The sequence below is a fragment of the Crocodylus siamensis genome, chromosome 2, assembly GCF_052110815.1.
Source record: "Crocodylus siamensis isolate JL-2025a chromosome 2, ASM5211081v1, whole genome shotgun sequence".
In the NCBI taxonomy this organism is placed as follows: Eukaryota; Metazoa; Chordata; order Crocodylia; family Crocodylidae; genus Crocodylus; species Crocodylus siamensis.
Genome location: NC_143396.1, coordinates 294,416,274 through 294,443,818, shown reverse-complemented (window position 1 = coordinate 294,443,818; position 27,545 = coordinate 294,416,274). Strand labels below are relative to the sequence as shown.

At 42.2% G+C, this 27,545-nt stretch overlaps 1 protein-coding gene across 1 annotated transcript in view; it reads left to right on the top strand.

Moving 5' to 3' along the window:
• Positions 1–27,545, top strand: part of NEMF (nuclear export mediator factor) — a 30,642-nt gene that overhangs the window by 2,522 nt on the left and 575 nt on the right. Inside the window, exons 6-32 of the mRNA XM_090034442.1 lie at positions 131–198; positions 569–655; positions 2,293–2,369; positions 4,632–4,702; positions 4,792–4,867; positions 5,926–5,988; positions 6,457–6,534; positions 6,906–7,114; positions 9,147–9,326; positions 9,724–9,787; positions 10,615–10,703; positions 11,266–11,369; positions 13,781–13,843; positions 14,765–14,877; positions 16,021–16,078; positions 16,435–16,493; positions 19,379–19,499; positions 19,628–19,934; positions 21,309–21,351; positions 21,445–21,494; positions 23,070–23,217; positions 23,689–23,766; positions 23,855–24,046; positions 24,551–24,583; positions 25,921–26,027; positions 26,126–26,169; positions 26,273–26,352. Of these exons, the coding sequence (XP_089890568.1) occupies positions 131–198; positions 569–655; positions 2,293–2,369; positions 4,632–4,702; positions 4,792–4,867; positions 5,926–5,988; positions 6,457–6,534; positions 6,906–7,114; positions 9,147–9,326; positions 9,724–9,787; positions 10,615–10,703; positions 11,266–11,369; positions 13,781–13,843; positions 14,765–14,877; positions 16,021–16,078; positions 16,435–16,493; positions 19,379–19,499; positions 19,628–19,934; positions 21,309–21,351; positions 21,445–21,494; positions 23,070–23,217; positions 23,689–23,766; positions 23,855–24,046; positions 24,551–24,583; positions 25,921–26,027; positions 26,126–26,169; positions 26,273–26,352 (2,662 nt within the window). The remainder of the gene's footprint in view (positions 1–130; positions 199–568; positions 656–2,292; positions 2,370–4,631; positions 4,703–4,791; positions 4,868–5,925; positions 5,989–6,456; positions 6,535–6,905; positions 7,115–9,146; positions 9,327–9,723; positions 9,788–10,614; positions 10,704–11,265; positions 11,370–13,780; positions 13,844–14,764; positions 14,878–16,020; positions 16,079–16,434; positions 16,494–19,378; positions 19,500–19,627; positions 19,935–21,308; positions 21,352–21,444; positions 21,495–23,069; positions 23,218–23,688; positions 23,767–23,854; positions 24,047–24,550; positions 24,584–25,920; positions 26,028–26,125; positions 26,170–26,272; positions 26,353–27,545) is intronic.

Genomic DNA, 27,545 nt, shown 5'->3' with positions numbered 1-27,545 from the left:
GTGGTCAGGATGCCTCATACAGAACTGAAATTATTTGGTTTCTTTTTCTGTCAATAAAATGCCCCAAATCTGTTTAGCCCTGCACATACGTTGTTTGGGTTGGCAGCTCTCCTCTCTGTTTGTTTCCTAGGCTGACTGAAACAATATCAAACGCACCCAAAGGGGAACTGCTGAAAAGGGTTCTTAACCCACTTCTTCGTAAGTAAAATACTGTCACATACTTCATTTTGTAAAGGACGTGCATTCATTTTTGACCAAAACAAGAAATGTTTAAAACAATTTGAAAAACTCTACCAGAAAGTGCAAGGCACTACTTTCCTTCTCTATAAATATATCTTCTTTAAAAGACTAAATGTTTAATCTGAAACCTGCCTCTCAAAATTGTAGGAATGTAACTGGGATTCTTAAAAAAGCACTAGACGGCATAGGGCCTTCCCACACAGTGTTCATTGTGTTACTAAGGCCTAAAATTAAATGTCTTACTCAGGGTAGAAATTAATTTAGTCTTGATGTAGGCTCCAGCCTGAACATTTGACTTGCTTTCTCTAATTGCTTTCTCTCTTTATAGCTTATGGAGCAACCCTCATTGAACACTGCCTTATAGAAATGGGATTTTCTGGTAGTGTCAAAATAGATCAACATATGGAAAATAAAGGTATGTGAGCATGGAATATTTATAAAAATGAAAGTACAGTGTATTGTCCATGTATTCTCAAGTTATGAAATACAGTTTCTAAAGAGATACATAGCCTTTCAATACAGAAGTTCTGACTACATCGTTAAGCATTTATTTAACTTTTTCCAGTTTTGGGATGTCCCATATTCTCTTTATACCACATGAATTGTATGTGCCCTTATATTTTTCCATCCCTTTCACTCTGATTCTGAGTATTTATGGGTGTGTGTAGACAAAACCGGGGTCCTAAATTGACATGCACACACTCAAACTTACCTGCTTCTTTGGCAGTAGGGAGGAGAGGGCGAGCTGCCAGCGGGCAGAGCTGTCCCTGGGTTGCGCTGGGGGGGAGGGAGTGCTCTCCTCTGTGGCAGCAGCGGTCCTCACCAGGTGGCACCCGGCTCAGGCGGTCCCAGGGGGGCACCACAGCTGCAGAGGAAAGCACCAGACCTCTGCGCACCTCAGGCAAGCAGGGTCCAAGGTGGAGGTGGGGAAAATGATCAGGCTCACTGTTGGTTAGGTTTTTTTTCCTTGGGTAGAGCCTGCCTTGCCAGGCTGCCTGCAGGGACTTCCTACAGAGTCTGGTGCTTCACTCCGCAACTGTAGGGCAGCAAACTAAAACTCTTCGGAGCAGTTTCTTTGCTGCGCCCCCAGTCATTTAAGGAGTATTACGCTGCTGAATTTGCTACAGTGGCTGGAATTAATGCGCAATAGGCTGCCGACGCATGCAAACACCAACGCCATTAGAGTTGTGCAAAAGCATTTAACCCACTTGAAAGTGTCATGCACACATGCCCCTTGTTTTGTCTACACACAGCATATTATAGCATCATGTAGGGTACAACTATTCTGGCATTGAAAAGATTCATAAAGGGCTTTTCATAAGAGAGCATTGTACAGAAGAGTTAGTGTCAGAATCTGGAAGTCTTATATGGATTGAAATACAAGCTGGAGGATTTTGAGTATATGGAAAAGAGGTTTTCCTTACTCATTTGGAAAGTGTAATTTCAGATTGAGGTAGTAAAGTTAGAATGTATAGTATTGTAGCTGTAATCTGGATATTTTTGGAAGGAGGGTTTTTATTATGTACATCTTTTATGAATAAAAATAATTTAATTTTAAAGCTTGCTTGTTACAACATTGTGTGATGTGGTAGTGGAGACATTTTAGTGATGATCTTTCAGAAATAATGATCGTAGTCGTATAGCCAGACACAAACTGGCAACTTCCCTCACACAGTCTGGTTCATTTGCAGTTGTTTGTGCCAGCACTTAAATATTTTGTGTGTGAAACTTTTTTTTACTTTGTTTATAATATATCTTTATGATAAAAAGACATAAATGAGGCTTGCTTTGAAGTTGAACAGTTGTAGCCAATGCAAAGAATTGATAACTAAAGATAACTTTAGTAAGATGAACTCTTTTTAAAAAACAAAATTATAAGACTGCTGCTTTAAGGGATTTTCACAGGGTAAGATACCTTCTAGAACTGACTGGATAGGTACATTGAAGAAAATTGCCCTGTACCTTTAACTAGAAATGCAGATCAGTCTCAAGCCTACAACTGCTGTTTAAGCAATACACTGTTTATTTTTAAAATACCCGATTTTTCTTTAGAAAATATTGAAAAGCTATTTGCTGCATTACAAAAGGCAGAAGAATACATGAGGATAACTGAAAACTTTAGTGGAAAGGTAAGTCTTCATAGAACCATGCAAATACAGTGAAATCTGATTAGTTAGTCACGGGGATAACCTGTCACTGTGGTCTGTGGTACACCGAATCCCTACTAGAGTCGTGTTGATTTGTTCACAAAGCGCTGTGGCTGAAAATTTACTGACCTGTGCCCTCAAGCTATCAGACATGTACAAACCATTGACTGCTGTTCTGCTTTTCTTATCTTGGCGAGATGTAGACAGACTGAGGTAATTAGCTGTTAGTCTGAAGTCAAGTAAAAAGCTGGGTAGATTTGCACTTTCTAGACTAACCAAAGTAGATGCATAGCACAAGCTTTTGTGAGCAGAAACTCATTTTATGGAATGGTTGATTGTCTACATCTGACATAAAATTATCTTATGTTTTGGATATGAATGTGTGGGGGATATGAAGCAGAGATCTTTGACTGATTATTTTACACCATCATAATCTGATAGGTCTTATATAGTATTTCTGTACAGAGTATGTTTTTTTTTTGTAGTAGAAAAGGTGCACATTAAGAACTTATCTGTATAATCATGCTACTATATATAGTAGACCTGAGTGTATACAGCTTGCACATGGAACTTTTGTAATATATTTTTTCATTATAAATTTTGAAAACAGTTTTTAGTGTCTTGATATGGCATGCAAACATTATCTCATGAAAAATTGAAGATGGCTAGCTACCAGTAATTAGTCATTTGTGAATAATTAATCGTTATTACCAGTCTTCTTGGAGAGACTATTTAACCATATTTTACTAGATCAATTAAATTTAAGAATTCCAAAATTAAACTTTGTAATAAAAGCTAATAATTCTAATTGGAAAGTGACATACATGTATGCTGTTGTTGTTTCTGTGTTAAGTGCTTGTGCTATGTCTTTTATTAATGTTATGGTGTCATCTATTTCTCTTTTTTTTCCTGTGGTCATAACAACCCTGCAAACTGTAATGCTTCTAGAAGTTCAAATAAATTAGCCCATTATGAATTCCTCGCTGCCACAGCTAGATTGCTTCTGATATCTGAGCTGTTTTATTTGAAATTGGCTTAGGGTGTCTGCACAACATTGTAGACTACAGAGAGACAGATGTTTTTTTTCCATATACTAACAAAGAATTCATAATGGGCTCCTTGCCTTGAACTTGCAGCTGTCAGATGAGTTAAGGGAATCAATTTAATGCATCTGCTGACATTGTACTAAAGCATTTTTGCTGATTTTTTTTTTTAACCTCTAAACTATTTCAAGGCTATCAAAATGATTTCTGTTAGCCTGCTGCTTGCTGAGAAATCAAAATTTAGTGTCCTTGTCTTATGTCTTCAAGGTATTCATTTGTTAGTAAGCAATGTGACCATAATTTATTCTACACTTAATACAATAAATAATTAAGTCCTTATTAGAAAGATAGCCAGGTATGCATCTGTTTATTACAGTAACAAGTCTTGAGCAAACTTTTGAGCTTGGTTCACTCTCACTTTGATTTTAGTGGCCAAATTGAGTGACAGTCTAGCCAGTCTTTTTCTTTCATCATATAAGGGGACAGACTCAGAAAAAAATATTTTCGTAACACCTACATGGAAGAGACTCAGTCATACCACAGATTGAGCATCTTGATTCTGACTCACCAGGTTTTGCATGGTAATCTAAGTAGCCTTGTTTAGGTTGTAGGGTGTAAATTTTGAAAGTCTTCAAATTGTTGCTGAAATTCAGTATCCAGTATGCAGTGCAATGGAAAAATAGCTAGAGATATATGGGCAGAATTTTACATAATAATTCAGTTAAGCACATAAGTAGGGACCTACCAAAATCACGATTTTGTGGAAATCATGAAATACGACATTGGCCTTGAAAGTGAGCAATGTCCACAAAGTCTGTGGGGAAAAAAAAGAAAAGACAACTTATTGAAAATAAAATGCTGGCTCCCTAGAAGGAAGGGGAAGGGGTGGTGCCACTTGATAGCCCTTCAGCAGCGAGGGGCAGGGCCACTGGGGCTTCAGCCCTTCAAAGGTATGGAAGCGCCACACCATGATCAGCCCATGTATATGGCAGCCGGCCCCGCAAAATCAGCCAGCTGCCTCCTCAAATTAGGTAGATCCCTACACATAAGATCTCGGTACTGAAGAAGTAAACATCTGAGACCAAATGCACTGGGAAACCAAATATCTTTCACCTATTCCTATCTTAGCCAGAGAGAGGAAAATGTACCCTCCTCGTAAAAAACAAATGAATGTGCATGGCTTTTTTAATTATTTTTTTAGGGTTATATCATACAGAAAAGGGAAAAAAAGCCAAGCCTAGAACCAGATAAGCCTGTAGAAGAGATTCTCACGTAAGTATCTGATGTGTTGCCTCCTTTTTCTATTAGTTTGCATACTATAAATTAGTTTTCAGTGATACTATTAAATGCATATTTTGCAGATATGAGGAATTTCACCCCTTCTTGTTTTCTCAACATTCAAAATGTCCGCACCTGGAATTTGAATCATTTGATAAGGTACAGTGCTTTTGCTGATACTGTACTTAAGTGACTGGCGGGCATGGAAAAAGTTAAAGAAAATATGGTGCAGAAACTTTTAATAAAAATATAGAGCCCTCAAAAGTAGTGACTAGCTTCAGTTTGATGGGTAAAATTACTTAAGCAGTAAGTATCCTGTAAGTTATGGGAAGGGAGAGAGGCTAAATTAAATGTTTTGTGATGATAAGCTGACTCTGGTGGTCCCAGTTTGTCTGTTATTTCTGGTGACTGAAATGCAGCTTGAGGCATTTGGTGCAAGACATGTTCTGACAGCATTGTCATTTCTAACTTGTTTAAACAAATTTTGTTGGGGAAAAAATAGGAATTTTTAGATGGTAGATTTATAGCTAAAGGTAATAGGAAAAGGTATGGTGATCTATAACTTAAGAACCACAGGCACATGGCACAGATTTCCAAAAATATGAACATGCTGCCCTTTTGAGTCCTTAGTTAAATACAGTGAATGACTTGCATATAGTGATTTCATTGTAAATTTGATCTCTAGTCCCCATTTCATTCTCTTGCAGTTCTTCCCTTTTATTTTTTCACTTTCCTTCACAGTATTGATGATTTTTAGTAGCTTAAATAAAGCCAAAAAGTACATGTTCAAAGCAGAGTTTCTGCCTGTTGGAGCCACTAAGAACTGGACTGACTGTTATGTGCTTGATTTGGAGTTAATTTTAAACAATTGGTTCAGAGATGGCTGTAGCTGTAGTAATTTCAAAGACTGCACAACCTTTGGGCTAAGGAACAGGTTCCCCTCCATTACCACATTGGTTAGTAATATGGAATTTAGGTTCATTTCAGCAAGGTCCCTAACTAGATAACTAGCTCCACACTTACAGCATGGGATGGGCTGAGTACTTTCTTGAACTGATGTCTTTGCTAGATGGAAAGAGCAGGGGAAGATGCTGAGACTAGGAGTGTTAGGGTCTTGGTTTGCAGTTGTCTCCTCTGTGAACAAAATCTCCCTGGTCCTCTTAATTGTTCCTAATCCAGGTTATTGCACTCTTTGAGATCAGTTTCTTCTCTTGAAGGCAGTGGATGAATTTTATTCCAAACTAGAAGGCCAGAAGATTGACCTGAAAGCTCTGCAACAGGTACGGTCTCATTCAAAAATGGAACAGCTGATGTTACTCCTGCAGAACTCAGGATACTGGACATTTGCTCAGTATAGGCAAACTGACTCTGTATGGCTTGGATAGTGGGAGATGTTTTGTTCAACTAAAAATAATGGGTTAGCCTGTGTGGAGCAAGCTTGAAGCCAGGTGCATCCAGCACAGTTCTTGTTTGAAAACTGCTTTTACTACTAATGTTGTTACCAAAGTTATGTTTCTCCTTGGATGATGATTAATCTGTACACCTGTGTCATTGAGTATCTTGTTATGGAATCGCTATCTAGCTATCACTGAAGTCGCTATCACTATTCTTTCTGTAACAATGCTGCACAGAATCCTCTTCCACTGCTTTCTTCTCTGCATTGGAACATGGCACAATGAATATCTAACAGCATTTTAGATTATCAAAGGTACAGTTTGTAAGAATTTCTTTCTCTTTTGTTTTGAAAGGAAAGACAAGCAATGAAGAAGCTGGAAAATGTTCGTAAGGATCACGAACATAGACTAGAAGCTCTTCATCAAGCTCAGGTAGAACTGATGTGTTTTCATAGGATAAGTCTTAAATAAGTGCTTTTTAACATTCCATGGAGAATGGGGTCTGTCATACTACTAAGTTTTAAATCAGAGCCCAAGATTAAGTGCTTTCTTACTGGTGAGCACTTTGTACTTTGTTGGGGAGACCTCACCTGCCTGCAATGATTATCAGTGCTTTGCACTTTTTCTGTAAGGTGTCACCTGACCAGACCTAGTTGCAGGAATTGAAACTTCACCTTGATTTTTCATGCAGTTTCATTAATTGGATTTATATTTAATTTAAATCAGCATTTTAAGAAAAATAATGTTTTGTTCTGTTTGATTGTTTTATCTGAGTTATAATAAAGGCTTTTTTTTCTCTCAAGGAAATTGATAAGGTAAAAGGAGAGCTTGTAGAAATGAACCTCGAGATAGTAGACCGTGCTATCCAAGTGGTTCGCAGTGCACTGGCCAACCAGATAGACTGGACTGAAATTGGAGCGATTGTAAAAGAAGCTCAAGCTCAGGGCGACCCTGTTGCAAGTGCAATCAAAGAATTGAGGCTTCAGACAAATCATATCACAATGCTCTTGAAGTAAGTGTGTTGTAGATCAACAGGTGAATTGCATGAACAACAGAATAACTGGGAAAAGAGGATCTTCATTTCTGTTTGCATGGTTTGTCAGTTCCCAGTTGCTCAGTGTGTGATAGCAGCACTAAAGGAACAAGGCTTTATGAGCAGACAGATGGGTACACTCAGCTGGAGCTTCAGAATCCCTCTTCCTTCTTGTTTATTCTTTAATTTGGTTAGTGAAATAGATTGTTTAAGTAGACAAAAGCCAAAGGTAGCAGCTCGTGCTGAAAAGTGGCAGAAAGTGTCCCAGAGGCAGTAAAAATGCTTCTGGGGTCACAATCACTCTTGCCTCTGGGACACTTTCTGCCACTTTTCAGCATAAGCCGTTACCTTTGAACTGCTTAAGTAGACAAAAGCCGATTATAGCAGGCAACTCCAGGCATGTAGCTCAGTGATCCCTAGAGTTTCTTGTGATACTTTGACCCCAGGAAAAAAAAAATCCTTACAAAGATTTAAATGGTGGAGCACTGGCTGGTAAAAATAAAATAGCCCAGTGGGAGTGTTAGATTTCGAGATACAGATGATTTACTTCTTCCAGTAAAAACCTTGAAATGGAGCTTGATATTTGATTGGAGCCTAGAATGCATTTAGAAAAAAGATTCACCATTTGAGATACAAAACCAAAAAGGTTTCTGAATGTATTGGCACTGAACAGTAATGTATGTAACAGCGGGCATGTCTACACATGCACCGGATTGCACAGTCCCAGGGCCACACAGGTTGTTTCCTTTGCTGCTGCACAGTAGCATCGACATCAGGGTTCGTGCCCACTGACGCTATTTCACCATAGCGTCTTGCATAGATGCGCCCTGTGGAGTTTATTAAAGGTGTAACTCTGTAATCCTGAATCTGAATCTGAGCTGGTATATAGAAAAGCCCAACAGAGTAGAAAACTGATAGCTGAAAATGTCTTAAAAGCTAGGAGAGCTCTCAGAAAGCTCCTCTAAAAGTTAACCTCCAGATTTCTAGTTATATAATCCAGCTTCCAAGTACAACAGAAGACTGAACTATCTTGATTCCAGGGACTGGTTTGTCACAATTTACTTTCTGTGTTGTAAGTCCCACTGCTGCTTCAGACGGGTTTTTTTTTTTGACAAGGTCACATGAAGTGAATCTCACATCCACAGTAAAAAAGTCAATGAAACAAACAGTCATACTTAACTCTGTGAAAAGTATTACTAAGCTATGTGCTACTCCTTTGTCATTTGGCTACACTCTACCAAACACAACAATAGAAAACAAGGTTCACTGTGCTGATAAGGAGCCAAGAGCAACTCAGAGCAGTACATATTCACAATGTATATCACATTGGCTGTTGATGATTGAACAGGAATTTTACAAAATCTCAGCTCATTACCTGCCTATATATGTAGAGCCACAATCCTTTACTTTGCACAGATGTCAGTAATAGAATATCATACGTTTTATCTTGGTTTTCCTTTTTTGGAATACATATCCTCAAAACCATATATACTAAGTATGCTTTCTCTTTTAAAAGCATAGCATATTTTTTAGGTTGCTAGCAGGAATGAGCTCCTTAGGTAAGAGATCAGAAATGGTGCAACAGAACAAAGTTTCAGAAGAAAAGTGCTGGCTTGTTGAGCCTGAAATGTTACATTCAAATTTTTACTGAATCCAAAGAAAAGTTCTAGCTTTTGTGCAGGTTTCTTCCATGGGACTGAAGACCCTGGAAGCTGCATATCCATATCTGCCTTGGAAATTGCCTGCTTGTCTGTCCTGTTCTGTGACATTGAAGTTCATGTCAGTGTCACATTCCCTGCTTCTCTTAGCAGTGAAACCAACAAAAACATCAGCCTCATGTTGCAGGCTGTGATTTGTTTGCAGCTAATGTTTTAAAAATTGGTTTTGATCCAGTTTGTGCCAAAACCAAATTTTGGGGGGGAAATGAAATTTCTTGGAGGAAAGCATAATGCTGGATTTTAAAAGAAAAGGTCTGGAATATTTTTAATACTGTCCTTTAATGTTGGGGTAGGAACCCTTATGTACTGTCTGAGGAAGATGATGATGAAGCTGATCCAGCGAACGAAGAAAAGGAGGAGCCAAAAGGAAAAAAGAAAAAGAATCAAACCAAACAGCTGAAGAAACCACAGAAAAACAAACCATTATTGGTTGATGTTGATCTCAGCTTGTCTGCCTATGCCAATGCCAAAAAGTAAGATTTAGACTGGGCTTGGTAGTTTATTATTTTAGCTGTAGAATGGATGCTTCCCTGCTCTTGCAGTGATGGCTACTACTGTTTTAGTATCAAGTATTCTCTGACTGCCATGTTAAATGCATGTTGATCACTCTGAGCATAGATACATGCGCATAAGAGTGGCTTCTTTCTCTCCAAAGTGAACATCAGCTCAATACCCTGCATGCCGTGTGAGGGAAAGAAGTAACTGATTGATTAAAGTTTTCAGGCACACAGTAAGAAAAGAGCTAAGCCACATATAACATAGTCCATTACCAGATGGAATGCTTACTGCAGATGTGAAGTACAATGGGAAGAAATGAGCTATATGAATGAATGCTGAGTTTTTAGATATAAACTCAACTGTGTTTCACAGGTATTATGATCATAAGAGGCATGCAGCAAAAAAAACACAGAAGACAGTTGAAGCTGCAGAGAAGGTATTGATATTTTTTTCTGATTTGTTTTGAATATCATGAAAAGCAAAGACCTAAAATACTTCCAATATGTAAAACTTGAACTTTCGTCACTGAATTTTCAAATTACTTTTTGCATTTATAATAGTTGGACAACTGAATTTTTTAAGCTTCCCTGCAGTTCATTTCTCTTTATGGCTGTTAATTTGCCAAACTGATTTAATCAAATATAAGGCTGATAAATTTCAGCTTTAAAAATGACTTGGTTTTTATCAGTATTGACACTCTGTCAAATGGCTTTGTGATGGAACGGTGTAGCTATGACAGCAGGAGCCATAACGATTAGGTATCTGATAAGTTCTTTAGAGTGTACGTTATAGAGAATCTACAAGACTTTGTAAAGAGGACCTGTGTTTTTCAAAATCAAAAATGTTTCAGAACAACTTTTACTGACACAACTTTAATTCTGCATGTTAAGAAACGGTATTTAGGCCTAGAAATACACCTAGGCAGGATAATTTTAGAGCTAGCAAAGCCCATCAGTTGATATAGGCTGTTGTTTCTAAACCTAAATACCATTTCTTAATATACAGTTGTTTCAATAAAGGTTGTCCTGAAACATATATCATTTTGAAAAACGCAGGTCTTTGTTACAAAGTCTTGTAGTTTCTCTATAACATATACTCTAAAGAACTTATCAGATACCTAATTGTTATGGCTCCTGCTGTCATAACTACTGAGCGCCATCAAAAAGCCATTTGACAGAGTCTCCATATCCCCTCACTGTTGAATTGGTACTTATATAATTATTGCATTTATTGAATTGTGATGGTCCATGTTTACCTAAACAGGCATTCAAATCAGCTGAAAAGAAGACAAAGCAAACACTGAAGGAAGTTCAAACAGTTACTACCATTCAGAAAGCAAGGAAGGTTTATTGGCAAGTAATTTTTTATGATTCTCTCTGAGATGTCATAAACGTGTGCATTTTAAAAAGAACACCGTCAAAAAAATAAGATGAAAATAGCTTTTCAGGTAGTACACCTGTCCTGGCTGGCAGCTGCTGTAGTTTCACTGTGACAGGCTCTGACCCTGACTGTAGAGCAATAGGGAAGGAAGCCTTCAACAGAGCCCTGCATAAGTACATACATCTGCCTGTGCAGATCCTTTTGTGGGTTTGAGGCAATATCATCCTAAATGTTTGCCTGGGTCATTTGTATATCCAGGAGAAGAATTAGAGAGATTATATAATCAGTTTCTTAGCGAAGGGGTATCAAAGGTATAGTACAGCAAATACTGGTAGGATGGAAAACCAAGCTACAGGCAGCAAGACTTTTTTGTTTATATCACCTTAATATCAGTGCTTGTATTGAGCTAAAAAAAATCAGTATTTAAAAATACAAGTGGTCAACGATGCAATATATTTAATGAAAAACATATCCTCTGTGATAAGTAAAGAATTCCAGTTATCTTACGCTAAATGGTATGATACAATTTGACAGGTTTGAGAAGTTCCTGTGGTTCATTAGCTCTGAAAATTACCTCATTATAGCTGGAAGAGATCAACAGCAGAATGAAATGATTGTGAAACGATACTTGAAATCAGGTTAGTAAGATTAAATAAGGCATGTCAACACAGATTTTGTTTTCTTTGCTGATTGTTGTGAATTTATGTATTGTGGATATCAAACTGAAGAATACTATTAGATCTGTTTATTTTGGTCACCGAACACATTTTATATACAAACTAGGGATGTGCCGATATTTTGGTTGGCTGTCAGATCAGCACTGATAAAAGGAGAAATGAAGTTATTGGCTTTTTTGATTGTTGTAGCCAATAGTTATGGCCATGAGCCTGGAGTACTGTGGCAAGTCCCCATGCTCCACTGCCAGCCCAAGCCCACAGCAAACTGCAGGTCCCAACGAGGAGGGGGAAGGGGTGCTGGGGTTCAGTCACAGGGCACTACACTCGGCAACAAAGGGGCTCCTGCGGCTGCTGCTGCCACCATGCCAACACCATGCACACAGCAAGGGCCTGAGCACTGGAACTACTGCAGAGATGTTGGGCTATGCACAGGTTGAGTAAGGTGCTGCACGAGGGACGTTCCGCTTTGCCAGGCATCTTTGCAAAAGCTGCTTTTCCCTGGTGGCTGTGGGAGCTCAGCTGCATGGGGCCTGTGGCAGAAAGCCACCTTGTTTCTCCCCAAAATCTCTGCCCTGTGACACTCTGACTAAAATCTCTGAGCAGCAACCATTTGATTAGGGTGGACCAGCACGGAGGGGACCACACCCTGGCTGGTCTCTTGAGCTGGCTGCATTCCTGAGGGAGGGGGAAACCTGCTCCCTCTGCCTAGGTGACTTGCATCAATTACCTGGGTGGGGGTTTCTACCTGGGGAGCTGGAAGCTGCCCGGTAACAGGTGATGTATTTCAAATTGGTTGGCTGACAGCCAACTGGGGCTGACCTCCACCGCCCCAGGTGAATGAGGTCACAGGGACTATATAGGTTGTCGGAGGGGGGGGGGGGGGGGGGGGGGGGGAGGCTCGCGCTTCTCTCTTCGGCCATGAGGTGAAGCAGCAGCCAAGCAGGGGAGACAGAGGAGCCTTGCCATCGGGACCCAGCTCTCTCTCTCACCCCAAGACTCCCGAGGGGAAACGGGAGACCTCTGGAAGATGCTTGTGAGGAAGCTACTCAATCGGATTAGATATCTAGCTGGCAGTAACACAGATGCGTGATCGAAAGGCTACCTCAGCCACGCTGTTTGCTCTTTAGGAATTCTAGGATATTACTCAACCCTGTCCCCTAGTTTCCCCTACCCCCTGTAATCAATACAGTTCTCCTTTTTGACTGGTGTGGGAGACTTATTGAGGGGTGGGTCTAAATTATGCCTAAGAGACCCCTTAGGTCTGTGGACTGTACTTTTTGCCCCCGGACTTGGGGAAGTGCCCCAAGTGCCTGTACTGGGTCGAGTACCCGTCGGACTATTAGGCCTGTGTTTCCCCGAGGACACAGGGCCGAGGCAGTCCCTTCTCGGGGTGGTGGCGGCACGTTACCCCCAGGCTAGCGAGTGTGCTCCGGGAGAGGGGTCGGCCGAGCACAAGGCGCCCCAGGGAGGCATTCGGAGCCTGGCAGGGGGTCGGGCGCAGGGAGGTGGGCGGCTCAACGCAGGAGCGCCCCCTACTGGCCCGCCACAGGGCCCACTAGCGCTGAGGCAGCGGTGTGCTCGGGCTGCAAATGCACTCAGCGCCGCGGAGCTGCAGGTAGGATCTGTGAGTGAGCGGACAACCTGCATGAGAATAAGGTGACCTTCCTCATCAAGGGCCAGAGCAGGCAGGAGCTCTGTGTGTGTTAAATGCAAAACAAACAAACAAAAAGGTTTCTTTATGTCAGTAGTTTAAAAATGCTTTGTGCCATTGCTAAATATCAATTATTGGATTGACATCGGCTGATATGGTTGGCTATCGGTGTCAGCCAAGACGATCTTTATTGGTGTACCTCTAATACAAGCAGCTTATTTTTATGTGTTCTCATGTTTATAGATTGTATAGAATTTCAGATTAAAGTCTCTTGGATTTTATTTAGTATGCATGCAAGTGATCTGATGCAGTGATGCAATAATTTAGAAATAACCTGAACTGAGCTCTAAAGCAAATTAACAGACCTTAGCTTTTGCAGCTGCTTGTACGTGTGTTTCACAGAGGAGAATGTTTTTGCATAGTTACAGTTAGTATTTCCCGGCAGAGCATTACAATACTTCTGAATTCAGTTTTGCATTCGCATACCAAGAGGTCTTGTGTCATGTAAATTGTTATGATGTTGACCTCTGAAAAATTAAATGATGAGAAGTTTGAGATTAACCGGCAATCAGGCCTGTAGTTTGTTCCCCCTGAACATATGGGTGTTTTGGCTTGAGCCAAGTGATTTAGTTTCTGAGTAAAGTTGGGAACCCTCTTATAATAATCACTGTCACTACTGGGGTGCCTTTTGAAATGTGCCATCTGATCTCTTCTGTTTCAGGGGATGTATATGTACATGCTGATCTTCACGGTGCAACAAGTTGTGTCATCAAGAATCCCACAGGTGATTGAGAGCTGAATCAGTGATTTATAGCCAATTGCAAAAACAAAAAACAAACTAACCAAAAACAGCATTTAAAAGGTTGTATTTATAATATAATGTAGACTCTACCTTTGTCCACACTTCGCTTTATAATCTGGGTTTGAGTTTTCTAGTCCAAATTCTATCACTACTAATAGCCCAGTTAGGAAGTTGTCCTCTGACATTATGCATAAGGGAGTTGCTTTCAGAACTGGTTTTCCAAGACTCCACTTCGAGACCCTTTCTGTAATACCTAGTTTTGTAATTAGTAGGGTCGGAAGGGACCTGAGCAGATCATCAGGTCTGACCCCCTGCCATGGCAGGAAAGAGTACTGGGGTCAAACGACCCCAGCAAGGTGATTGTCAAGCCTTGTCTTAAAGACCCCCAGGGTAGGAGCCAGCACCACTTTGCTTGGAAGTTGGTTCCAGATCCTAGCCGTCCTGATCGTGAAGTAGCACCTCCTGATGTCTAGTCTGAATTTACCCTCTGCCAGCTTGTGACCGTTATTCCTGGTCACTCCTGGTAGTGCTCGGGGAAACAGGGACTCCCCCAGTGCCTGCTGATCCCCTCTGACTACTTTATAATAGGCCACTAGATTCCCCCCTCAGCCTTCTCTTGTGGAGGCTGAACAGGTTCAGGTCCCATCACCTCTCCTCGTAGGGTCTGCCCTGCTGCCCCCTGACCATGCAAGTGGCTCTCCTCTGGACCCTCTCCATGTTGTCCACATCCCTCCTGAAGTGCGGTGCCTTTTATTTTCTGAAACATAAAATTATGTATGCGTAAAATGTTCATTATTTCTCTTCAGACAAAGATTATATTGAATTTTGGGCATAGGACTTAATGTGATTTATATCCTAAAACACATGTCCAGTAACCCTCATATTTAAATGTTCTCGTTAAAGGTGATCCAGTCCCTCCACGTACCCTGACTGAGGCAGGCACAATGGCATTATGTTACAGTGCTGCCTGGGATGCCCGTATCATTACTAGTGCGTGGTGGGTTTATCATCATCAGGTAAGAAAATCTTGGGCATTAGTTTTGAGAAGTTAGCCTGAAAGAATCAATGTGGAACTGTACATGTGGAATGAGACACCAAGGAAGCAGAGTTGTGTTTCAGTTGGTTATTGCTCTTACAAGTTCTCCCTGAGTGTCCCAAATTGGTTGGGGTGTGAATCTACAGAATAGGGTCTGTGTGAGGGAAGAAAGGTAGCGAATTCAGCCTCTTAAAAGAGGGTATCATCTTGAGGAAATGAATTTATAAACATTATTGACTTTATTTATTTTTTTAAATTTCCAAGTAGAATTTTAATTTGTGCATTAAATTACAGGTAATGTGCTTTGGTGGAAAGCACCTAGAGTAGTAAAATGAGCAGGCAACATTAAATAAGATGGTAGTAATCTTTAGTTGAGATTCAGTCACTTTTTTCATAAGGCCAAGTGTGATTTGTCTCTTTTAAATATATTTTTTATGGCCTCATATTGAAACAAGGTTGATTTTGTATACGTTTGTGGTTTCCCTACTCACACATCTGTGTGTGGCATTGGATGGTGTGTCAGGTACAGACAGTGAAAGGCTGGTCTCAAGAAAGTTCTGCTGTTTCACAATCAGATTACCAGTCTTTCCTGCTGTGATTTGAACCCTTTCATCTCAAGGCTTAAGGCCGTTTCCCCCTAACTAAGAAGGGGACCTCCTGTGAGCACAGCACTGGCATTGCCCTATACCAAAGGAATGGAGAGGTTTACTTTGCAGTGCCCAGTTAAGTCAGCTTTTCAAAACACTGAAAATAAACTGAACTGGCCCATTTTAAGGCTAGAAGGAACTATTTCATCATCTAGTCTGAGCTGCTGGATGACACAGACCAGAGATTTGTAGACCATGACCAATAACTTGTTACTGAGCTAGCACATCTATCCTAGTCAGACAGTGAATTGTTATTTAAAGTCTTGGAGTCACATGAGGTTGTTCCTCTGCAAATCCTCCCTGTAGCACTCAGCACTACTGCAAAATTAGTCACAAAATTAGTCCCTAGAAACCGAAAATGTAGCTGGCCTAAGTGTCAGGTTTTGTTACTGTTGATACTTGGTGATGCATAGTTTTTCTCGGTATTATTTGAAAGATAAGAGTTACCAACCTGTGCTGCATGGTACTTTGTTTAGGTGTCTAAGACAGCACCAACCGGAGAATACCTGACTACCGGAAGCTTCATGATCAGAGGTGAGAATTAAAAGGTTACTGTCCCCCTGAAAATACGGCTCTGTCTGACAACTCTCTACCTTCAAGTACCACTGAAAAGTTGTTTACGTTGGATAATGTTTTGAACTAAATACAAAATTGTGGGGAGGGGGAGGCTTGGCTTATGTGCGGAAAGGCAACTTAAATTGCTTTCCCATTCCTCTAATCCCAGTGTCGCTTTGGAGCCAAAATAGGCCCCAGCTTAAGTTTATTGAAACCTAAAGCAGTTGCAGAAGAGCTCTGATCTCATGTGGCTGTTAGTTCCTGTACCTGGAGCGTGGGTTGGGATAATCGTTGCAGTTTGTGTACTGAAACTGTTTTGTACATTTCTTTTCCAGGGAAAAAAAATTTCCTTCCGCCTTCATATCTTATGATGGGCTTTAGCTTCTTGTTTAAGGTATTGTCTTATTCACTAATAGTATGCATCTCCTTGTCTCTCTGATAGGTTATAATTTTGTGTTTTTATCACAACAATGCTGTGTTGCCTAAGCACATTCCCCTGTCAAGAATTCTGTCAGCATGCTCTCCATGGAAGAGGACTCTCTTAATGCAGTGCACAGGCATGGGACATGCAGCTTAGAAATACCAGGCAGAGAATACAGACTGTGGGCAATGGTTAGTGATTCTAAAAGGAAGCAGAGATTCTGGTTGCCAGCTTGAAGTCTGACATTTTTTAGTTCTTCACTTTCAGGTCCCTTGAAAGTGCTACTGGCTTTTTATTCAGCTTTCCATGTGCTTCGCTTAGACCAACGCTTCCCATCATAATTTAGCATATGCATTATACTGCACCTGGGTATTTCATTTGGAACAAAAGATTTATCATAGAATCATAGAAGTAGGGTCGGAAGGTACCTTATAAATCTTCAAGTCCGACCCCCTGCCAGGCCAGGAGAAAAAAAAAAACTGGGCTCAAATGATCCCAGCTAGGTAGGCATCAAGCCTCCTCTTAAAGACCCCCAGGGTAGGAGCCAGCACCACTTCCCTTGGAAGTTGGTTCCAGATCCTAGCCACCCTGACTCTGAAGTAGTTCTTAGGGATGTCTAATCTAAACCTACTCTCCAACAACTTGTGGCCATTATTCCTTGTTATGCTGGGCGGGGGGCACTAGGAGCCAAACAAGGTCTCTCCCAAACCCTTCTGGTCCCCCCTAGTGAGTTTATAGACTGTCACCAGGTTACGCCTCAGCCTTCTCTTGTGAAGGCTGAACAGGTTCACGTCCCTCAGTCTCTCATTGTAGGGTCTGCCCTGTAGTCCCCAGATCATTCAGGTGGCCCTCCTCTGGACCCTCTCAATGTTGTCCACATCCCTCCTGAAGTGGGGCACACAGAACTGGACATAGCACTCCAGCTGTGGCCCGACCAGGGTTGCATAGAGGGGGAGGATCACCTCCTTGGCCCTGCTCGAGATGCACCTGTGGATGCACAACAAGGTGCGGTTAGCCCTGCCAACCGTGACCTCACATTGTCAGCTCATGTTCATCTTGGAGTCAGTAATGACTCCAAGATCCCTTTCTGCCTCCGTGCTCTCAAGAAGGGAGTTTCCCATCTTATAAGTGTGCTGCTGGTTACTACTGCCCACATGCAGCACCTTGCACTTGTCAGTGTTGAAGTGCATGCTGTTTTTGCTAGCCCACCCCTGTAAACTATCCAAGTCTCGCTGCAGTCTTTCCCTCCCTACTAGTGTGCCCACCTCACCCCAAATTTTGGTATCATCAGTGAATTTAAACAGGGTGCTTTTCACCCCATCGTCCAAATCGCTGATAAAGAGATTGAAGAGCGCGGGCCCAAGGACCGAGCCCTGGGGGGACTCCACTACCCACTTCACCCCAGGTCGAATATGATCCGTCCACCACCACTCTCTGAGTGCGACCCTTGAGCCAATCTGCAATCCATCTGACTGTGTAGGCATCAATGCCACAGTCACCCGGTTTCTTAATGAGGATGGGGTGGGAGACAGTGTCAAAGGCCTTGCTGAAGTCCAGAAAGACTACAGCCACGGCAACACCTGCAACCAAGGCTTTTGTGACCTGATCATAAATGGCAATCAGGTTGGTCTGACATGCCCTGCCCCTAATGAAACCGAGCTGGTTGCCCTTGAGCATCATCTCTGAGGCCGGCCCATCACAGATGTACTCCGTGTAGGTCCCCCTACATGGAGTGACTTTATGAAGTGACTTTAACAGTTGAATCCATGAATTCCAGGAAATCCAGAGTCATGATTTAACCTGCTGGATTATTGAGGTGAGGTGTAAGGGTTTGAAGGAGAGGTGTACCCACGTAGATTATACGTAGTGTGACACATGGAAAAATATGGAATGGGTCACTTCATTAATGCAGGTGGCCTCTCCCTCCCCACTCCTTTCCCCCTGGTTTTCCAAAAAGCCAGGTAGAAGTAGGTATTTTGTTAGTGGAATTATACCAGACAAAAAATCATTGTCATAGGAATCCTAAATCCCATGTGTGCTTTTTCTGATCCTTGCAGCTTCTGCTTCTTCCCTTTGTGCACCATCCTCCTTTTCCTTGGCCCCTGTTCTGCATAGGCTTTCTGTGTGCTATGGAGAAAACAGGCTGCCTTCTCCACTGTGTGATGTTAGCTTTTTGTACTATGAGGGGTCTGCAGTATTAGCGGGGACCTACACTGACTTACCAGCTGTTCCTGTCTCTGACATGGTGGACAGCGGCAGCAGCTGATGGATGATGTACCATTCATCCATCCGGCACAACCATCTCAGACACTTAGCTGTGTTGTCTTTTTCCACTTCGGAGTTCTTTAAAAGTATTTATCGGGCCTGCATCCCAGCCTACCTCAGCACCTGCGTGCTCCTTTGCAGGACGGGAATCCTGCTGCACAGCAATCTCCAGTGCCACTTCAGTGCAGCTTTTGGAACTGGGAGCACCTATATTTGTCTTACCTACTAGTGTCTTCACACCTGTCTCTCTCTCCTCATTGCAACAGATCTCAGAAAATGCTGCTTCTGCCAGTTCAGTATTTTTTCACTGGCATGAGGCTCCCAATCTTAAACCTTCTGTGTTTAAAACAAATGAACCCTGTGAGCACCATTGCTACCAGCTTTCTTCCCCCAATTCTGTTGGAAGTGTTGGCAGAAATTTCTGAAGCTCATGGTTTGTATTCTGACCAGTGGGTATGTGACTAGATGAAATAGGATATCACTAGCCTTATCCTTCCCAGGACATGTTTTCCAGGCTGGATTTAAAAGATGCATATTCCTTAGTGGTAAAATCACATTTTTGTTCAGTAAAAAAGACCTATTTCTCTCATTAGGTGGATGAAAGTTGTGTTTGGAGACACAGAGAAGAAAGGAAAGTCAAAGTGCAGGATGAGGATGTGGAAACTGTGACCAGTGGTAGCAATGAACTGGAGTTGGAAGACATTGAACTCTTAGGTATTATCTGGGGGGTAACTGCAAACTAATAAAAACCTCCTGAGGTATGTAGTCAGCTCTCTGATTTGTGCAATTTTAGTCTAGTGTCTTTAATCTGAAATTATTTTTCCTACATCTTTTATAAACAGCACCAGAAGGAGATGACAGCAGCAGTGATGAAGAGAAGGCAAAGCCTCAAGAAGCACCTAATGGTGTAAACATCAAGACTGAAACTAGCCTGGAGGAAGCTCTTGCTGAAACTATCCATGAGGAGGCTGTTGCTGACCCAGACAGGGACAGGATAAACAATCCAGCAGCACAGGAGGAAACCTCTGAAGAAGATGGTGCGGAATCTGAAGAAGAGGTTGAAGGTCAGGAGTTTGCAAGAGAAGTGAAAGAGGAGGAGATGCATTATCCAGACACTGCCATTGATCTGTCACATCTCCAGTCACAAAGGTAACTGAAGGAGCCGTGATACTTTTCCAGTAGTGCCACCATTGCTACTGCCTTAGAGGGCTGTTTGAACGTGACCAGGGGAGGCTGTTCCTGTCCCTAGTGTGTTAGACAGCAGCAGCAGCTGAGTGTGTGGTCACCCACTTGGTAGCCTCACTGCATTCTCCCTGGGGATTTTGCCCAGATCTTCCTCTTGTGCCATTTTGATTTCCCCTTCTGTATATTGTTGTCACCCCTGCAATTCCGCATTCTCTGGTTCGGAAGTGGAAATGCCAAGGTCACTCCTGTTTTTATCCTGCTTGCCAGGGCCTGAATTTATTGCCATCTGGCTGTCCATAGGAAATTGGGCCCCAGTGGGTAGTTCTTACTACCACAGATCCTCACAAAAGCCATTAGTTAGAGAATGGAATAGGCTTCACAATAAAATACTCTGATCCTAGACTATGAGGCATTTCAGCATGAGCATATGCAAAAAATACCAGCTGTCCTAATGAATAGGACTCCCCTTTCTTGCAGCCTTGGTTTCTCTAATACATATTTCATGTGAAATAAGCATTTGTGTACGGAACGGAGAGCTAACAAACATATTAGTCTATAGAAGAGAAGACTATGGGGGATTGAATAGCAGCCTTCAGCTCCCTGCAGGGGGGCTGCAAAAAGGATGGAGCTGGACTGTCCTCAGTGGGGGCAGACGACAGAACAGGGAGTAATGGTCTCCAGCTGCAACAAGGGAAGTTGAGGTTAGATATTAGGAAGAATTTCCTCACCAGGAGGGTAGTAAAACACTGCAACAGATTACCCAGAGAGGTGGTAGAAGCTCCATCCTTGGGAGTTTTCAAGACCTGGCTCAACAAAGCTTTGCCTGGGATGATGTAGTTGGGGCTGGTCCTGCTTGGAGCAGGGGGTTGGACTAGGTGTGACCTCCTGAGCTCCCTTCAACCCTCATGTTCCATGATTTCTATGATTTCTGTTCCCAATATGTCAGACACCAAGCCCCTCCCTCCCCCCCGTCCTCAAAGCTGAGGCTTTCAAAAGAAACCTGACTTGATTGACTAAGGTTTCTTTGCAAATCTTAGCTCAAGAGATAGGTATTTGATGCTGGGTTAATGTATCTAGCTATTGATACAAAAGAGAGTTCCATGACTATTATAGACGACAATGAAATAGTATGCCAGAGTGCATTGATTTATAATTACCGCAGGTGCAGCAAATTTTCTGATATACATTCAAAAAAAGAAATGATTTTTCCTGGATATGTTGCCTAGTAGATACCCCTGTGAGAGCTTGTCTCAGTTGTGGCTGCCTCTGAATTAAAGCAGTTTGGTAATACAGTTCATTCTCTAAAGATATGTGCTGTGCCTTTCCATTTCTTCACAGATCCCAGCAGAAGATGGTTACAAAAGAGGAAGTATCCAACTTGGTAAGCCCCTGATAAGCTTTTCAAACAAATAGCCTAACTTTTATGCTTTGTGCTAGTGGAAGTAATGAAATCTAGCTCTGTTTCACTTTATAGAGCGATAGCAAGTCACATGGGCGAAGGCATTTGTCAGCCAAGGAGAGAAGGTAGGAATGTCCTTCTGTCCGAGGGAAGGAAAGGTCTAAATCGGGGCGTCCAACCTTTTTGAATGTGGGGCCGGATCATGAACTTTTTATCACCCGGTGGGCCGGTGAGCCATAGTCAAAGACCTCACAGGAAGCGGTATCACATCAGGAAGTCATGTCACATGACCTTTGACACCAATGAAGTTGCAGGAAGTGACAATGAAATGGGTTTTATGCTTCCAAATGGGGTTCTGCCACCAGCAGCCCTCTAGTTTCTATCAAAGAGAATATCCTCTGCACCAGAGCATCAGGGCCTGCTCCTCAGTAGTATTCAAGTGTTTAAAGCCCTTTGAAGCCCTCATCCCATGAGATAGAGGCACGTGCTCCATGTCTCAGCTTCTCAGTGCTTGTCAGAGGGTCTTGACAAAATCACAGTTGTGCAGCCCACACTGGCAGTCTCTGCATCAGGTGTTATGCAGTATAAAGGAGATCTCAGCACTTGTTCTATTGACAAAGCCTCCCTGGGCTGGCTTGTGTAGTCTGGAGAGCAAGCTGGACACAGGATCCAACCCTTAGGAAGCCAAGATAATGATTGTGTTTGCTTTAAAAATGACGTGGTTCCCCAGACGGACACATCAAGGTACACAGAGGTGGCTTCCTCTGTGAATAGGTTTTTGACAGCATTGCTTGCAGTAGCAGAGACAGGGCTTAATGACCCAGGTGGTCCCTTGCTTAGATAATCCTAATTCTTGTCTACACAGTCCTGAATTAACTGGTCAAGGTATGAATGTCTATATACTGCTCAGTATGTCAACGGTGTTAGGAAGGAAATACACTTATTCCTCCCATACTTCTCATAAGCATAATGATAGAAGCTATCATGCCCAGAGTCAAGGCTGGCCAGATTTGGTGTACTCCCTTTTCCAGAGACACTAGGATGGTTTGGGATTGCCAGTGTGCCGTGCTTGCAGTTTGCATTGGGAATAGCTTATCCTTCAGGGACCAGTACTGGACCAAGCTGCAGAAGAAGGTTCTGCCATTCATCTTTCTCCAAGGGAAAGCAAGATGTATTTCATTCACTGAATGGCGAGGTTGTGGGGACAGTTAGGCATTTGTTGTTGATGTCGTATCCCCACTAGTATTAGTCCTTGCAGAGAACATTCAGACAGTCTGATGTTAAGAGCAGGAAATCGGAACTTTTTATTTGCCACAGGTATAAAGAAGAAAAAGTGGCTTAGCTGTAAATTCTGTTCCTCAGAGATTCAGGATTTCTATCAAAGAGAATACCGTGCATTTTTTGAGCAGCCTGTGGTTTGTTTGGTAGGAGTGGGTCCTGATTGTCACATATTGGTTGGAACAGCAAGGAAGCTTGATTCCCAAGGGGGACGTGAGAGGGACAGGACACTAATGGGTTAGAGCCTTGAGTTTGGGGAAATCCCACCTTAGCTACACACAGAGACAAGTCCAGAAGTAACCACAGTGTGCATCTTCTGGGAACCAACTTGTAATGGTTGTCTCTGTTTTTACTATTGAATTAATTAAAGGTGAGTTATTTTGGAGGGGATGTCTTAAAAGATTTGCTTTCATTTCATTTAGAGAAATGAAGAAAAGGAAGCAGCAAAATGATACAGAAAACTTAGAGGCTTTAGAAGAAAGGGAGAAAGAGAGCAACACGCTGCTAACACCACTTTCTGCTGCCAGTAAGAGCATGTCGGCCCCTCAGCCCGTGAAACGAGGACAGAAGGTAGACAACAAGAAGCTGCAGAAATGACTGATTCACCCCATGAGAGGCCTTGACTTGTGAAGGGTTCATTTTTTCACACTTACGCAGTATTCTTTTTTGTACGGTCAGAGATGTTGAGGTATCTAAACACATTGAGACTTTACTGACCACTTGTCATAGCGTCATAGGAGAGGACCCTTGGGAGGTCACATCTAGTCCAACCTGTTCGTGGCAGGAACATCCATCCAGACAAATCTTTGTCTACCCTGCAGTTGGTAAAAACCAGTTGCTGAGTGATTGCATATTTCCCTGACAAAAATAGAGGTTCTGTTGGACCAGTGTAGTGTTAACTCTTAGAGGAATCCAGGGAGATCAAATGCCATGCATGAGTGAAGGACAGATTAGTAGGTTGATCTGTAAACTTCTCTGGGTTAATGTCTCCAGAGATTTTTGTGCTTTATTGATAGCTCACTACTTTTATTTCTCCTACAGAGTAAAATGAAAAAAATGAAAGAGAAGTACAAGGATCAGGATGAAGAAGATCGCGAACTTATAATGAAGCTCTTGGGTGTAAGCATCCGATAACTGCCTGTCCCCTTCTTACCGATTGCTCTGTGTTTGGTGTAGGTTCTCAGTCATTTGTGTGTGTGAAATCTAGTCTGCAGGGTCAAACAAAGATGATAAATTGAAGAAAGGGAAGAAAGGAAAAACAAAAGAACCAGTGAAGCGACCTCCTCAGAAACCAAAGACTGGACAACGGGCAAACGAAGGCATGAAAGAAACGCCCCCAGGCGGAGTGGTGTTGCATGACTCGCAGGATGTAGCCCCAGAAGAGCAACAGGATGAGAAGGTAAACGCTGCGCATTCGCTCTGCCCCTGCTTTCCTGGTACCTGGCTGCTCAGGCTCTGCTAAGCCATAGGTTTGCTGCAGTTATAACGTTACAGAGTCCATGTAACATGTCAGTGTGGCACCATATTTTGTCCCTCTCTGGAACACAGCCATCGGGAGCTGAAGTTGAGAGATGCACTGGTTGGCTGAGTTTTATTGGGGTTCCCTTTGTGTTGCATTCTGTAAATTATGTAGCTGAAATATAATTGAGTAGGTAGATGATGCAGTTCAGTATTTCCAGCCTAGTCTCTCTCCCAGCCTTGCACATACCGAGGAGGTTTGGGAGGAGGAAGAAAAAGCTCCAAGGAATACAATGGTACAAACGTGCTTGCTTCTCCCTTAATGTGAGCTCTGGTTCTGTTTGCATTGAGCCTGTTTGTGTGCGCTGTGAACGTGAGCTTCTGGAAGTAGTAGTTTTATGTTCTGCAAGTCCTAATGTTTCATTTTTTTACATCCCTCATGCAGGATGAACAAGATCAAGATCAGCAGGGAAATGAGGTAAACGTTTATCTTCTAGCCTCTACTAAAATACCAAGATACAAGTGTTTAGAGACAACTGAGATCCTCCCTGCTCATCATTAATGTCGGCCTGGCTTCTGAGGTCGTCTGAACCACTCACCTTGTTACAGGAGGATCACCGAAGCATTTAGTTTCCAAGTTTTTTATTGTGTTTTTTCATAGAAGTTAGGGGCTGGAAGGGACCTTATGAGATCAGGTCCAGCCCCCCTGCCCTGACTTTGAGGAGATTGTGTCACAGAGGTTATGCACTCGACCTACCAGAAGCAGCACTAATCAGTTAGAAGTCTGTTGCCTGTGACCTTGGTGTAGACCCCAAGAATTCAGCCCTCGCCTTTCTTACAGAGAAGTAAGGCTGGAAGGGACCTCAAGAGATCATTTAGTTTACACAGGGATCAAACCTGTCACCTTGGTGTTATTAGCACCACATTCTAACCAACTACTCCTATGACAGAATAACACTTAGGGTTACTATGGTACGCTTAGCATATGAATTGTCAGTTTGGATAAAGGCATTCCTTTTCAGATGGAGAAGTTTGCCTTTTGCTTTCACCTGGAAAACTCCAGGGGCCTCCAGACAGCAGATGATCCCACCTCCCTTGTAAGCTGACAGCTCAAGTAAAGCCTGACTATGATGAAAATTGGTCTTTAGTTTAAAAGTTGCAGTTCACTTCCAGACATGTTAAAAAACACTAAACCCAAGAAACAGAGAACACATTTGCTCAGAAGATTTCTGTAGAGATGGTTTACAGAAGTAATCGGTACTTAATTTTAAAAAAAAGAAAGGTAGAAGGCACGTACGAGAGAGAGACAAGGTTTGTTGGATGAATCTGATATCTTGTATTAGACCAACCTAAATTCTTAGCAAGCTTTCAGGTCAGGCTGAGGAAGCCTCTGCGGTTGGTGTGTGCTGTTCCTGGACAGAATGGATGTCATTGGAGAGGCAGCTGTACTGTCTTTCTGAATAAGGAGGTCTTCATTGACCATGCAGAAATATAAACCACACTCAGGAAGTCCCGGACACCATGCCTAAAACTGAAATATATTTTACCTTGTGCCTTCAGATACCCTGTTGAAAAGTCAGGGCTGTCTGTCCAAAAGCCTTTTCTATGATGAATATATTTCAGTGAAGTAAGTGGCAGAGCTAGCAGTGCATGTCAGTTTTCTCATCGATACTGTATCATGTCTTGTTTGTAGCTTGGCTTCCAGGGAGAACCATCAACTATCTCCAGCACCAAAGATGTTGTTATTGCTTTAAATGTTGCTTTGGTTTGGAGGGTGTTGTGGTTTTTCAGCAGGGACTCTGTTTGCTCTTCCAGGAAGGAGAGACTTTGCTGGATTCTTTAACAGGCCAGCCTTACCCTGACGACATACTCCTCTTCGCCATACCAATATGTGCACCGTACACCACCATGACAAACTATAAGTGAGTCGCAACAAGACTATAAGTCTGTCTGGAAAAAATCTTTGGCAATTTCTTGAAGTATTTTGAGCTAATTATATAACTTTTTTTTCTTTTGAAAGGTATAAAGTGAAGCTTACACCAGGCACCCAGAAGAAAGGAAAAGGTCCTTGCTTTGTAGAGCACTATAATCTTTGTTAACCTATTCGTTTAGGAAAGTATTTTCAGATACCATCTTAAATCTTTTTTTTTCCCTATACTCTTTCCAGCTGCTAAAACTGCCTTGCATAACTTCATGCATTCCAAAGAAGCGACTGCAAGAGAGAAAGATTTATTTCGCAGTGTAAAGGTAAATAACTCTCTGGCTTGTACAAAGGGTATTGCGGCTAGAATGAAGAGGAGCACCAGTTCTGACTGGAGACATTTTTCAGAAGAAACACTGTTTTCTGTTTTATTTTTGCATTCCTCAGTAGGCACAAAACTATGTAGATTTTAAAGACCAACCTTTGCTGACCCATGGGTGACACAACTGAGCCCAGTGCTGCAGACATCATAACTTGCTTCCCTTGTCAACCTTTTTTAATTTTCTGCTGTTTTAGGGTTTGTGATCACCATGTTGTCAGCAGCCCCGGGTTGGGGATTGTCGATCTAGTTTGACCTGCATGTCACAGGACTTTAATTTCACCCGGGTACACAGCATGGAGCTGAACAACTGCTCACTTGATTAGAAATGTGTTAGACTTTAGCTATCAGTTCCCATTGCATTTTCACTGCTAGTTTAAAGAGCCTTCTACTACTTTCTATTTCGATCTTGTGAAGGTAAGTGAAGAAATCACTTACAAGTTCTAAATTTAGACAGATTGGGTTCACCAGCCTTAGTCCTTTTTTGTGGCTTTCCTTTGCACAGTCTCCATTTTAAAATGTGTGCAGGACTGTGGCACTTTAGAGTGAAAGAAAGTGATCTCCGAACTACTACTCATGTTACATATCTAAGGGTCCCATTGTCCTCAGGCATGCCAGTTCATTATGTGCCCCTTAAATCCTTCTGGGAGCTGCTGCTTTCCCAGGATGTTCTGTAGGTATGGCTTGCTGTCTTCATTCCTTGATGTGTGATCTATTAGATTTATATCCTGTCCTATCCAAAAGGCTTGGTAGCTCTTGCATTTTTTTGCATGGGCCCTGCTCTGCAGGATTGCTGCAGTCCTTATTTCTCAGCTGCAGATTTTATAAGCAGTGATATCTCAAGGTCAGCTTTGAAGAGCATCGGGCCTAAAATTGATCCTGATAATATCCCACTAAATAGAACTCTTTGATGGTGTCTCATCACTGAGTATTTTAAGTGCATTAATGATAACTACTGAGCCCGCCGGGATGTTTTGGCAATCCACTGCTTTCATCAGCAGGAGCTGCAGTCCTTTCATGGGTTTGTGATCCTCTAACACAGAGGGGACCAACCTTTTTGGCAGGCGTACCATACCCTCCCCAAGTGTCACCCGGATGCCCTTCCCCTGGCCAGTCTGCTGCTGGTACAGCCTGTTCTCT